Source organism: Coregonus lavaretus (genome assembly GCF_964263955.1).
Source record: "Coregonus lavaretus genome assembly, chromosome: 22".
In the NCBI taxonomy this organism is placed as follows: Eukaryota; Metazoa; Chordata; class Actinopteri; order Salmoniformes; family Salmonidae; genus Coregonus; species Coregonus lavaretus.
The window spans coordinates 5,950,009-5,964,598 of record NC_140009.1 but is presented as its reverse complement, the minus strand read 5'-3'; the positions used below and the strand labels follow the sequence as shown (position 1 = coordinate 5,964,598).

Here is a 14,590-nt window from a genome sequence, read left to right as displayed (position 1 = left end):
ATCATAGGTACACTTCAACTGTGAGAGACGGAATCTAAAATAAAAATCCAGAAAATCACATTGTATGATTTTTAAGTAATTAATTTGCATTAATTCCTATAATTACTCATCTACAATGTTTGTTTGGTTACGGTAATGTCTCTTAATGCGTATGTAATTATTCCAGTCTTTTACTGTTCTCATTGTCGGAGTGGACACGTTGTTTGCAGAACGCACAACCTATGCTACACTTGTTGAGTAAGGATGCACACCTGATTATGCATAGAAGTAGGCCTATAGGCATATAAATGTGCCCATTTGGGGATCTGATAGTATTTCTGATTGGCTTAACGCACCACCACTAATGAGCTGTGGAGCTTCTCAAAGTAATGTTTTCTTCACCTCAAACAGCAAGCAAACATCCATTGAGAATGACAATAGTTCCTCAATGTATTTGTAAAATCTTTCCAGCTCTCTCCCTTTCGATCACCACTCAGCGTGAAAGGGAAAAATGTCATGCTCTGATCGATTGGAAACATCATAAAACAGACCTCCCTGATTACTACTTATCTCTTGATCAAGTAGCCTACAGCTGTGTCTGTCCCAAGCTCACTGGCGCAGGAAACTCTGAAGGCCCAGAATATTTTATACAATGTTGCAAGTTTGCTAGTGCATGCTTCAGGCAGGACCCAATTTAATAGTTGATATAATGTTTTAAGTTTGTTGCAGACAGGCCATGTGCAGCCAATGTGATTTATAGGATATTTATTTTTTGTTGGATGTTTTTATTTGTTGGCTTTATGGGCTATTTCTACATAGTTGGCAATGGCAATAGAAGTACATTTTTTTAGGTTTATTTTCATTTAGATTTGGATAGAAATGTTGATTAACCACATGACAATGATTTTGAGATACGAAGATGTTATTATATATTAAATGAAACTGTTCCACGAAAATGTGCATATGAAAACCATAACTGGCACGCAGATCGGTAGAAATGGCAAGATAAATTGGCATTCCACATGAGAAAGGTTGCAGACTCCTCGTGTAACCTATTAATGGCAACTTCAGGAGAGTAACGGCAGAATCTGCGAAAGCCAGTAGGAGCGGGAGGAGGATGGCCGGGACAGGTTAAGGTTTTTGTCTTCTGGTTATCTTGATCTCTGGCTCCCTCTTGAATCATTTGTGTCTTATTTCATCAAACAGTGCGCTTAAACCATCAGACAAGCTCAATGCATATATAGTTGATTTTCTTAACACACAGGGTGTGTCTATGTATGGAAAAATACACTTTTTAAAATTTGGTCTACCAATATATATTTTTTGTCAGGGACAGCCCTAATAAACAGTTGCATTCAAATGTCAATAAAAACAATAAGGTCCGCCAAAGCAAAAACCTGATAAAAATGAATTCATATGAATGCTGTAAGTACAGAACTTGTTAGCTCAGTAGGAAATTAATATCCAACTAGTCAGTGACAACTGTGTGGAGTTTGTAACAGCAACTATCTTCTATGTAGAAGAACCCCTTACCTTCTAATGGCTCTGTAGCTTGTGAGCATCATAGAGCATAACATGTTACATGTGCGTGTTTGAGTCTCAGCTTTTCATAGATGGCTTTTAATCGTTTTTAGCTCAAACCATTCGGACTCTACAAACATTTTTGTAAAAAACCCGGCCCCGGGCCCCTTCGGGATCCGCCCTTGTCTCACAAACACCTCTCTAGCTCCTCCCCCGTTAATCACACAGACCAATGGTTGGTACCAACAGATGTGGAAGAAATAGACAAATCCAATGGTACAAGCCACACAATGTTTAAAAGGGGTTGGAAGTCCAAATTGCGCCGGCGTCGCAGTGGGACTCATTGGGTTAAACCCAACCCTAACCCTTTAAATGTGACTATTGTAAATACTCCACCTCTGAAGAGGGCTTCCTGGTCTCACACCTGGCCATCAAACACATAAGTGAGTCACTGTGATCTTCTCCATCACGATCAGTTTAGTTCACTAGCTATTACAATTATTTACCCCTCAACCCCACCAGTTTTCAGCTGTACCTGGGATTCGAACCCGCGACCCTTCGGTCAATGGCTCTCTTCTCTAACCTCTCTGCCACCCCATATTCAGCTAATCAAGGTGTTGAAGATCTAGGAGCAGAAGGATTTAGGATCACTGCTTTAGCATATTTACCCCATGGTAGATCTAATGTGCCCTCCTTTCGCCCTCTAGGAGAGAAGCCATTCTCCTGTGAGATGTGCCACTTCACGACGAAGCACCGTAAGAACCTGCGTCTGCACGTCCAGTGTCGCCACCCGGAGGCGTTTGAGGAGTGGAGCGCTACTCATCTCTAGCTCCTCCCCCGTCAGACGAAGGAGGAGACCCTTCTTCACCCTGCAGCAGATAGAGGACCTCAAACAGCAACACGACGACACACCGGGCCTACAGAACACTCTAGTACGCCTGGGGATGAGCTAAACTGTACTTTATATCTCTGTATGCCTCTCAATATAGAGATGAACGTGCGTTTGGGGGGCTTCAGTGGGTCTTCTAAAGGAAAAACAGTAGAAGCCAGTAACTCGGAATGAATAATTATCTAATGGATAGTTTTGGGAATGTTTGACTGTTGTGTTAGGTAGCAGTGGATCCTGACACCCTACAAGCCATGCAGACGATGCAGAACGCCTCAGTCTCCCAAGATGCAATGGGAAACACCACCATCACTTACGAACAGGGTCAGTTATTTTTCGTCTTCCTTCTTCTTCAGGTGACCGACTGCCCCACCGAGACTCTTTCTTATGGCCTAAGATCTCTTCCAAGCCCAATGGTAACGTTTATAATGCATTGTGAAGCATGACACAATAATAACTTTAATCTCTCTCCATCTCTACAGCAGCCGGGAACTCAGACCTGTCAGCCCAGAATGCTCTGGATCTGCTGTTGAATATGAGCAACGCCAGACAGCTGGTGAAAAACTCTCTACAGGTACTGCTGGGTCACACATTGGCTCATTGAGTAGACCTCTGTTGTTTTACTTACCTGTGCAATGATTCATACAGGGATGCTACACGGGTCTGCATGAATGGGACAGACTAGGTTGTGTATTGGATTAGCAGTCTGTCTGTGTGTGCTCCTCAGGTACAGATGGTGAAATCATCGGACTCCGAGGTTCTAGAAGCGGGCTCCTGGACAGGGGTTACCTCAGCGACCGGGGGAGCTCAAAAGGTTGGTTGATTTGATTTTAATTTATTTTAAGCTGGTATAGCGTTTCTTAAAGGAGAATTTTGCTTATTTACAACCAAATCTCAATTTGTATGTAAATTGCATGTTGTAGAAGGGTCCAGACACTTTTTTTTTTGTTGTTGCAATTTCGTACACACACTAGAGGGTTGGTACTGTACATATGGGCTTTAGGCGACGGCATTACCCGCTAGAACATAATTTCTTAAATGCTGGTCCTGGGGACCCAAAGGGATGCAAGTTTTAGTTGTTGCCTTAGCACTCACACACCTGATTCAAATCAAAGGCTTGGTGATGAGTTGATTAGTTGAATCCAGTGTCTGAGTGAACCCCTTTGGGTCCCCGAGAACAGGATTAAAGGAGAAATTGGACTATATTGAGAGCTTTTCCATTTCTAAAAGGACGTATTTATGTGGTTTTGGAGCCTTTGTTTCAGAGACCCCATACTGCACAACGAGGATGAGGAAGTGAATCGCTGGCTGGGGGAAGTTTCTCAAAAACAAGTGAAATTGCAACAACAAAAAAAACAGTGTCTGTACCCTTCTTCTAGTCTGTACCCTTCTATAAGGGTACAGACTGTAGTCCTCTGTAGCTCAATTGGTAGAGCATGGCGCTTGTAACGCCAGGGTAGTGGGTTCGATCCCCGGGACCACCCATACGTAAAAAATGTATGCACACATGACTGTAAGTCGCTTTGGATAAAAGCGTCTGCTAAATGGCATATTATTATTATATAACATGTACAACTACAAAAATAGAGATTTGGTTAAAAAAATTGCCAATTTCTCGTTTAATCCTGTTCTCGGGGGCCCAAAGGGGTGCACTTTTTTGCTTTTGACCGTTCACTCAGACACTTGATTCAACTAATCAACTCATCACCAAGCCTTTGATTTGAATCAGGTGTGTGAGTGCTAAGGCAACAACTAAAACTTGCATCCCTTTGGGTCCCCAGGACCAGCATTTAAGAAATTATGTTCTAGCGGGTAATGCCGTCGTCTAAAGCCCATATATTACAATACCAACCCCCCCCAGTGTGCGTACCAATCCCAGTCCCACCACTATTCTGCGTTTCATTTTCTCTCGGTCTCCCCACCTATTTCATGATATCTAAATCAAATTAAAAGCGCCCAAAAATTATAAAAAAAAAAAAAAAAAGTGGGGTCTTTTTAATTTCTGTTGTGGTCCTTTAGGTTGTGACGTTCCAGGTGTCTGAGAACGGGGAGACCCTGGTACAAGAGGTCGAGGAGGTCTATGAGGCTGGGACCGATGAGAATGGAGAGATTACCCAGATATCCATCCAGGCCTATAAGGAGTCAGAGGGCTTCAGTGTGGTGGAACGGATGGAACAAGCTACACAGGAGATGCAAAGCACCGGACCTGGATACAGGTAGAGTAGAATCTGGACTCACCTGGCCTAACCTGGCCAACACAGCACTGGCCATTAGCTAATGAGCACCATTCTGTCTTTCTGATCTGCTATACACAACTGACATTCCTGATGATGTTTTACCAATGATTTTTTTGAAGCGCTGAAATAAGTTTCTTCTCCCATTTTTCAAAAAGTATCAAACATTTTTGGAGATACATGAACTTGGTTGACTTCCACTTCACCGTGTTTTCAGTAGTGGTGAGGGCAGTCCCCAGCCCATGGAGGAAGACCAGGATGGAACAGAAACACTCCAAGAGAACAGAGACAGCCACTACTACCTGACCTCTGGTCTGGGGGATGGCATTCTACAGCAGGTGGAGGTAAGCCGGCCACAGGAGAACCACATACTGTGGCAGGGGGGGCGTTAGAGAACAGTTTTCCTTGTGAACATTTCCACAGGAATACAGTGCCTGCAATGTGCCTAAGATGATGTTAATGCTCAGTCTTTCGGGAAACTCTTCCCTGTTCAGTTGAACTGTAGATGTCTGAGAAGGCAATCAGTAGTCTGCTGTCTCATCCTCAATCTCTCTCTCTCTCCCTCTCTTCAGCTAAGCAGTGAGGCCCCCGGTTCCCCCTCCATGGTGGGATCCCCCCAGGATCAGAACCAGCTCAACCCCAAGAGGTTCTCCTGTCGTATCTGCACGGAGTCGTTCCACGGCCGCAGTGACATGGAGAACCACAAGAGGGCCCATATCGACCCGTCCACCTTCAAGTGTCCTGACTGTGACTTCACTGCCTCCTCCTGGCCAGACGTCAAGGTGGGTCTTTTTTTATCATTTCTCAGCCTTTGGGTAAATCTCAGAAGTATTTTGTTGATTCCTTGTGCCCTCCCTAGAGGAGAGCTTCGGAGTAGTAGATAAGTTTCCTCCCCTCGGATTTCCTCTGTTCTTCTCTCTACCCTCTTACGTTTTGAGGTGGTGGTGAGGAGAGCACACCCAATAAATTGAGGAAAGAGTTTGAGATTAACCCTTTTAATACATATGAAGGGACTTTTTTTGCCCCAAAGAATGTTTTTTTTGTTCTTGAAAGGCAGCATTGACCTAGTTAGTAAATTACAGTTTGTTCTATCCAAAGCATGCTATCATTTTAGTTATCGATGTACCATTCCTTTCTCAGACCCACATGGGCGTGCATGCCTACCTGCGGCCTCACACCTGTCCCAGCTGCAGCTTCGCCTCCAGGAACAAGAAGGACCTGAGGAGGCACATGATGACGCATACCAACGAGAAGCCCTTCACCTGCCAGATCTGTGGACAGAGGTATTCAACCAATTAGGGCATCTTGAGGCCGTTGAGAATACACTTTGTTATTGTGTTGGGAGGGTGACGGCAGCTTAGAATGGTTTTTTTGTTGTTGTTGTGTACAGAAAAAGTTATGAAAGCACCTTAGGGAACCCTTCTGGTCTGTCGCACCTATCAGGTTTAATCGTAACGGCCACCTCAAGTTCCATATGGAGCGTCTCCACAGCCAGGAGCCTCCGACGAGGAAGACTCATTCTGGAGGAGGCTCCCAGCAGCAGACCTTCATAGTCAGCAGTGATGAGGAGGCTCTCGTCATGCTACAGTGTAAGGAACACACACGTTTACACCAACATGTAGGTCATTTCACTGGGTGAATAAATCACTGATGTCCTCCATTTCCTTCCATCCAACCCATTTGGGGGGGGGGGGCAAATGCAAATAGTCTGGGTAGCCATTTGATTAGATGTTCAGGAGTCTTATGGCTTGGGGGATAGAAGTTGTTTAGAAGGCTCTTGGACCTAGACTTGTCGCTCCGGTACCGCTTCCCATGCTTTAGCAGAGAGAACAGTCTATGACTAGGGTGGCTGGAGTCTTTGACAATTTTTAGGGCCTTCCTCTGACACCACCTGGTATAGAGGTTCTTGATGGCAGGAAGCTTGGCCCCAGTGATGTACTGGGTCGTACGCACTACCCTCTGTAGTGCCTTGCGGTCAGAGGCCGAGCAGTTGCCATACCAGGCAGTGATGCAACCAGTCAGGATGCTCTCGATGGTGCAGCTGTAGAACCTTTTGAGGGACTGAGGACCCATGCCAAATCTTTTCAGTCTCCTTAGGGGGAATAGGTTTTGTCGTGCCCTCTTCACGACTGTCTTGGTGTGCTTGGACCATGTTAGTTTGTTGGTGATGTGGACACCAAGGAACTTACAGCTCTCAACCTGCTCCACTACAGCCCCGTCGATGAGAATGGGGCCGTGCTCGGTCCTCTTCTTGATCAGGCCTACCACTGTTGTGTCATCGACAAACTTAATGATGGCGTTGGAGTCGTGCCTGACCAAGCAGTCATGAGTGAACAGGGAGTACAGGAGGGGACTGAGCACGCACCCCTTAGGGGCCCCCGTGTTGAGGATCAGCGAGGCGGATGTGTTGTTACCTACACTTACCACCTGGGGGCGGCCCGTCAGGAAGTCCAGGATCCAGTTGCAGAGGGAGGTGTTTAGTCCCAGGATCCTTAGCTTAGTGATGAGCTTTGAGGGCAATATGGTGTTGAACGCTGTAGTCAATGAATAGCATTCTCACGTAGGTGTTCCTTTTGTCTAGGTGTGAAAGGACAGTGTGGAGCGCAATAATCTGTGTGGATCTGTTGGAGCGGTATGCAAATGAGGGTGGGTCAAGGGTTTCTGGGATAATGGTGTTGATGTGAGCCATGACCAGCCTTTCAAAGCACTTCATGGCTACAGACGTGAGTTCTACGGGTCGGTAGTCATTTAGGCAGGTTACCTTAGTGTTCTTGGGCACAGGGACTATGGTGGTCTGCTTGAAACATGTTGGTATTACAGACTCAGTCAGGGAGAGGTTAAAAATGTCAGTGAAGACACTTGCCAGTTGGTCAGCGCATGCTTGGAGTACACGTCCTGGTAATCCGTCTGGCTCTGCGGCCTTGTGAATGTTGACCTGTTTAAAGGTCTTACTCACATCGGCTACGGAGAGCGTGATCACACAGTCGTCCGGAACAGCTGATGCTCTCATGCATGTTTCAGTGTTACTTGCCTCGAAGCGAGCATAGAAGTAATTGAAAGTGGCAGCTCTACCCTTTAGCTCAGTGTGGATGTTGCCTGTAATCCATGGCTTCTGGTTGGGGTATGTACGTACAGTCACTGTGGGGACGACGTCATCGATGCACTTATTGATGAAGCCAGTGACTGATGTGGTGTACTCCTCAATGCCATCGGAAGAATCCCGGAACATATCCCAGTCTGTGATGGCAAAACAGTCCTGTAGCTTAGCATCTGCTTCATCTGACCATTTTTCTATTGACTGAGTCACTGGTGCTTCCTGCTTTAGTTTTTGCTTGTAAGCAGGAATCAGGAGGATAGAGTTATGGTCAGATTTGCCAAATGGAGGGCGAGGGAGAGCTTTGTACGCATCTCTGTGTGTGGAGTAAAGGTGGTCTAGAGTTTTTTTTCCCTCTGGTTGCACATTTAACATGCTGGTAGAAAGGAGGTAAAACGGATGTAAGTTTCTTCATTGAGTGCAGTCTTAGTGCCAGCATTGGTTTGTGGTGGTAAATAGACCGCTACGAAGAATATAGATGAAAACTGTTGGTTGATAGTGTGGTCTACAGCTTATCATGAGATACTCTACCTCAGGCGAGCAAAACTTCAAGAATTCCTTAGATATCGTGCACCAGCTGTTGTTTACAAATATACATAGACCGCCACCTCTTGTCTTACCAGAGGCTGCTGTTCTATCCTGCCGATACTTTTACATTTTAGTCATTTAGCAGACGCTCTTATCCAGAGCGACTTACAGTTAGTGCATACATTATTATTATTATTATTATTATTATATATATTTATTTTTTTCATACTGGCCCCCCGTGGGAATCGAACCCACAACCCTGGCGTTGCAAACGCCATGCTCTACCAACTGAGCTACATCCCTGCCGGCCATTCCCTCCCCTACCCTGGACGACGCTGGGCCAATTGTGCGCCGCCCCATGAGTCTCCCGGTCGCGGCCGGCTACGACAGAGCCTGGATTCGAACCAGGATCTCTAGTGGCCTTCGACCACTGCGCCACTCGGGAGGTCAACAGATACAGTGTATAACCCCACCAGCTGTATGTTATTCATGTCGTCGTTCAGCCACGACTCGGTGAAACATAAGATATTACAGTTTTTAATGTCCCGTTGGTAGGATATATGTTAACACTTATGTTGTTATTGGCCATTGTCTGAGATGTTGTGTTTCTCCCCTCTGTTGACCATCAGTCAACTGTTCTCTCTCTGTTGCAGCCCTGCAGGCAGGACAGACCATCGGTCAACTGTTCTCTCTCTGTTGCAGTCCTTCAGGCAGGACAGACCATCAGTCAACTGTTCTCTCTCTGTTGCAGACCTGCAGGCAGGACAGACCATCGGTCAGCTGTTCTCTCTCTGTTGCAGTCCTTCAGGCAGGACAGACCATCGGTCAGCTGTTCTCTCTCTGTTGCAGACCTGCAGGCAGGACAGACCATCAGTCAACTGTTCTCTTCTCTGTTGCAGACCTGCAGGCAGGACAGACCATCAGTCAACTGTTCTCTTCTCTGTTGCAGACCTGCAGGCAGGACAGACCATCAGTCAGCTGTTCTCTCTCTGTTGCAGCCCTGCAGGCAGGACAGACCATCAGTCAACTGTTCTCTTCTCTGTTGCAGACCTGCAGGCAGGACAGACCATCAGTCAGCTGTTCTCTCTCTGTTGCAGACCTGCAGGCAGGACAGACCATCAGTCCGGAGCAGCTACAGCAGGCCCTGGGTCAGGACCACATCATAGTGTCCCAGGAACAAGGCCTGGAAGACCAGGTGGAGGCCACGTACACCCAGCAGATCACCACAGTGGACGGACAGACGTTACAGTACATAACAGGAGATAACCAGGTGACTGAGGTACAGGGGGGAGCTGGAAATGTATAAAATGGCTTCTTATGGACTTTCGTATGGATTCATGTACAGTGGGGAGAACAAGTACTGGAGGTAAAACAATGAAGATCTAACTCTCATCCCCGTCCTCTATCCCATGTCAATCCCCCTCACACGTTTCCAATTAGCAGCATAAAGATAAAGATACTGACGCTCGTCGGATGTGGCAGGGCTTGAAAACTATTACAGACTACAAAGGGAAGCACAGCCGCGAGCTGCCCAGTGACACAAGCCTACCAGACGAGCTAAACCAATTCTATGCTCGCTTCGAGGCAAGCAACACTGAAGCATGCACGAGAGCACCAGCTGTTCCGGACGACTATGTGATCACGCTCTCCGTAGCCGATGTGAGTAAGACTTTTAAGCAGGTCAACATTCACAAGGCCGCAGGGCCAGACGGATTACCAGGACGTGTACTCCGAGCATGTGCTGACCAACTGGCAAGTGTCTTCACTGACATTTTCAACATGTCCCTGACTGAGTCTGTAATACCAACATGTTTCAAGCAGACCACCATAGTCCCCGTGCCCAAGAACTCTAAGATAACCTGCCTAAATGACTACCGACCCGTAGCACTGACGTCTGTAGCCATGAAGTGCTTTGAAAGACTGGTCATGGCTCACATCAACACCATAATCCCAGAAACCCTAGACCCACTCCAATTTGCATACCGCCCCAACAGATCCACAGATGATGCAATCTCTATCGCACTCCACACTGCCCTTTCCCACCTGGACAAGAGGAACACCTACGTGAGAATGCTATTCATTGACTACAGCTCAGCATTCAACACCATAGTGCCCTCTAAGCTCATCACTAAGCTAAGGATCCTGGGACTAAACACCTCCCTCTGCAACTGGATCCTGGACTTCCTGACGGGCCGCCCCCAGGTGGTAAGGGTAGGTAACAACACATCTGCCACACTGATCCTCAACACGGGGGCCCCTCAGGGGTGCGTGCTCAGTCCCCTCCTGTACTCTCTGTTCACCCATGACTGCATGGCCAGGCACGACTCCAACACCATCATTAAGTTTGCCGACGACACAACAGTGGTAGGCCTGATCACCGACAACGATGAGACAGCCTATAGGGAGGAGGTCAGAGATCTGGCCGTGTGGTGCCAGGACAACAACCTCTCCCTCAACGTGACCAAGACAAAGGAGATGATTGTGGACTACAGGAAAAAAAAGAGGACTGAGCACGCCCCCATTCTCATCGACGGGGCTGTAGTGGAACAGGTTGAGAGCTTCAAGTTCCTTGGTGTCCACATCACCAACGAACTATCATGGTCCAAACACACCAAGACAGTCGTGAAGAGGGCACGACAAAGCCTATTCCCCCTCAGGAGACTAAAAAGATTTGGCATGGGTCCTCAGATCCTCAAAAAATTCTACAGCTGCACCATCGAGAGCATCCTGACTGGTTGCATCACCGCCTGGTATGGCAACTGCTTGGCCTCTGACCGCAAGGCACTACAGAGGGTAGTGCGTACGGCCCAGTACATCACTGGGGCAAAGCTCCCTGCCATCCAGGACCTCTATACCAGGCGGTGTCAGAGGAAGGCCCTCAAAATTGTCAAAGACTCCAGCCACCCTAGTCATAGACTGTTCTCTCTGCTACCGCACGGCAAGCGGTACCGGAGTGCCAAGTCTAGGTCCAAAAGACTTCTCAACAGCTTCTACCCCCAAGCCATAAGACTCCTGAACAGCTAATCATGGCTACCCGGACTATTTGCACTGCCCCCCCCACCCCATCCTTTTTACGCTGCTGCTACTCTGTTAAGTATTTATGCATAGTCACTTTAACTCTACCCACATGTACATATTACCTCAACTACCTCAACTAGCCGGTGCCCCCGCACATTGACTATGCAACGGTACCCCCCTGTATATATAGCCTCCCTACTGTCACTTTATCTTACTGTATATATAGCCTCCCTACTGTCACTTTATTTTACTTCTGCTCTTTTTTTCTCAACACTTTTTTGTTGTTGTTTTATTCTTACTTTTTTGTTTAAAATAAATGCACTGTTGGTTAAGGGCTGTAAGTAAGCATTTCACTGTAATGTCTGCACCTGTTGTATTCGGCGCATGTGACCAATAAAATTTGATTTGATTTGATTTGAACATATCTACTTAACTTTGACTATAAAGAGGCGGGACAGACAGTGAAGATATTGTGGTAATTGTCCTCCTTCACCCTCCCAGGTGAAGGAGGACAAGGAGTCAGGAAGGAGTCCAACACTTAATATCCCAGGAGTACGTGGTGCTATCAGACGGGAACCGCATCCAGATGTCAGATGGACAGATCATCCAGTATGAGAATGATGGGGCCTTCCTGCAGGAGCAACAGGTGAGTAGAGGACCCCAAAAACACTCCATCACAAAACAATCAAGCCCCAAAATAATCGCTCCTAAAATACTCAACCCCTAAAACAGTCAAACAAGAATACGGCTGTATTTTGGGATAATGAATTGAAATGTGCCCTGTGTGATAGAGTAAGATGGAAGGTTAAGTGTTTAATTTCCCAGATCCAGTATCTTCCCATCAGTTCAGAACAACAGCTAGTCAGTCCTGAAGACTTGGAGGTTGCTGAACACTCTGCTGTCACCGGTATGAATACACACTGTCTGCTTCAGTAGAGAACCTGGTGGACAGGGCCTGGAGGACAGGGCCTGGAGGATAGGGCCTGGAGGATAGGGCCTGGAGGATAGGGCCTGGAGGATAGGGCCTGGAGGATAGGGCCTGGAGGACAGGGCCTGGAGGACAGGGCCTGGAGGACAGGGCCTGGAGGACAGGGCCTGGAGGACAGGGCCGGGTGGACAGGGCCGGGAGGACAGGGCCGGGTGGACAGGGCCGGGAGGATAGGGCCTGGAGGATAGGGCCTGGAGGATAGGGCCTGGAGGATAGGGCCTGGAGGACAGGGCCTGGAGGATAGGGCCTGGAGGATAGGGCCTGGAGGACAGGGCCTGGAGGACAGGGCCTGGAGGACAGGGCCTGGAGGACAGGGCCTGGAGGTTAACCCACTGTCTGCTTCATTCATTACAGCAGTGTTTCCCAAAGCTCTACTCTACTATCTCCAACCATTGTAGGACATGACTCACCTGTTTAGAGGCAGTATGTGATCTATGACAGTGGTAGGACATGACTCACCTGATCAGGGGTTGCAGATGGAAATTAGCTGTTAGCTAAATCTGGTTTAATGCATCATTTCTCAAGTGTACTGAGACTTGTGTTTTTGTTGTACACTGAGTATACGAAACATTAAGAACACCTGCTCTTTCCATGATAAAGACTGACCAGGTGAATCCAGGTGAAAGATATGATACCTTCTTTTTCTTCGGGATTTGGTTGGCGGATCGCATCCAACTTTTAGATGCATACACCACCCCCTACTGTACTGGTGATTGAGGCCATACACCGCCTACCTACATTACATTCTTTGATACGATAATACAAAAATTGGGAGAAAGGAAAATTAGCCCTCACAACAACTACAACAACAACAAAAAACCACCCATTTCACTATATAACCATATCTACAACCAACACCCCCCCGCTGCTGTTCTGCAGTAAATCCTCGTAATCCAAAGTACTTCTCTGCTGCTGCCACCACAACCTCTATTTTCTGTGACTTTCGATCCATTTCTGCAGTACAATTAACAACCATGGTAATAAATGCTAAAAAGCCCACATATTCTTCCCATCACTCTCTCTTGGTCTCTGCCTACTCACAGGAATCCTCTCAGGATCCCTCACCCTGTACCCGTCTTCCTCTACCACTCTCTCCACTGCTTCAGCATACGACGCTTTCTGTACTACTGTAACCCTGGCAACCTCAACCTGCTTTTCTCTCACCGGACACTTCCTATCTCCAGCCCCATGGGCACCCCCACAACTAACACACACACACACGACTTTCTCCACCGATACCACACATTCCTTCGTCTCATGCCCTCCTACACACTTCTCACATTTAGACATCTCCTACACACTGCTGCAACATGCCCATAAACTTAACACCTAAAACAAGGTTTTTTAGGACAAAAGGTCTCACGGGAAAACTGACACTTTCAACCTTGACCTTATCTGGTAAAGACTCTGCATCAAAACTCAGCATGACAGACTATATATACTCAGTTTACCCACCTGATCTACGTCTCACCAAACGGCGGGCATCATCTTGTAGGAAGCAATCACTCCTCCATTGCTGACTACAAAATGATCTATAACTGGGTCTAGTAACTCACTACTAGCAAAGGATATGAACAAAATGTTCACACGTGGCTACACGCAGCTCTCGCTTTGATCTCAAAACAAGCGCTTCTACTCACGACCGCTCATGGTGTAAACACAGTCCAGTTCAGAATGAATGGCACAGATCCATATATGGCAACGGTCTATTTGCATATAGGCCTACGGCAGCTCTGATTGGTTATGCGGCACCGGTCTGTGTAGAGTAGGGGCTGAGTAGTGAGTGTCAATGCAAATAGAATCCTACTCTGATGCATTCTGTCACAACAAAATCTCTTGCATACGAAGTCTTGCATAGTTCGTTTTGTTTTCGGTATGTTGCATTGAAAGTGGCTAATATTTGCGTTGATTCAATCACAATTCCCACAGTAAAGGGAAACGTTGATATTGTTAACTAACGGGGAAAACTCTAGAGAGTTGAGTGAAGTTCAATCTCGTGTTTCTCTGTGCAGGCTGATATTTCTTCTACGCGCCAGTCCCTGCATACGCCCCGAGGAGACAGACGGTGACACAAGACCATCTGGAGCAGATGCAGCAGCTGTATGATGTCATCACCTTCACTGACGAGCAGAGATGACATCATCACCTTCAGACTAAGAGGCACTGCTGTCGGGTCAGACGGATGTTGGATGTGATGTCACTTTGCTTAAAGGACAGGGACAGGCCTGCGGTATGCGGTGCAGGACCAGTATGATGGAACCACTAGGCGCTGACAGAAGTCCAGTGACATACATTGTTCAAGAAGTTCAGCCAAAGCAAGGCTCTGCACACAATCCCCAAGC

At 47.0% G+C, this 14,590-nt stretch overlaps 1 protein-coding gene across 1 annotated transcript in view; it reads left to right on the top strand.

Moving 5' to 3' along the window:
- The window catches only part of LOC311149476 (zinc finger protein 335-like), a gene marked incomplete at its 3' end in the record, with an annotated part of 36,255 nt that extends 21,870 nt beyond the window's left edge, over positions 1–14,385 (top strand). The window contains 14 exon segments of the mRNA XM_084186673.1: positions 2,208–2,326; positions 2,328–2,432; positions 2,611–2,710; positions 2,869–2,960; positions 3,114–3,200; positions 4,406–4,602; positions 4,838–4,964; positions 5,193–5,402; positions 5,761–5,903; positions 6,064–6,209; positions 9,340–9,542; positions 11,784–11,906; positions 12,086–12,167; positions 14,285–14,385. Coding sequence (XP_084042799.1) covers positions 2,208–2,326; positions 2,328–2,432; positions 2,611–2,710; positions 2,869–2,960; positions 3,114–3,200; positions 4,406–4,602; positions 4,838–4,964; positions 5,193–5,402; positions 5,761–5,903; positions 6,064–6,209; positions 9,340–9,542; positions 11,784–11,906; positions 12,086–12,167; positions 14,285–14,385 — 1,835 coding nt within the window.
- Between the last annotated feature and the right edge of the window lie 205 nt (positions 14,386–14,590).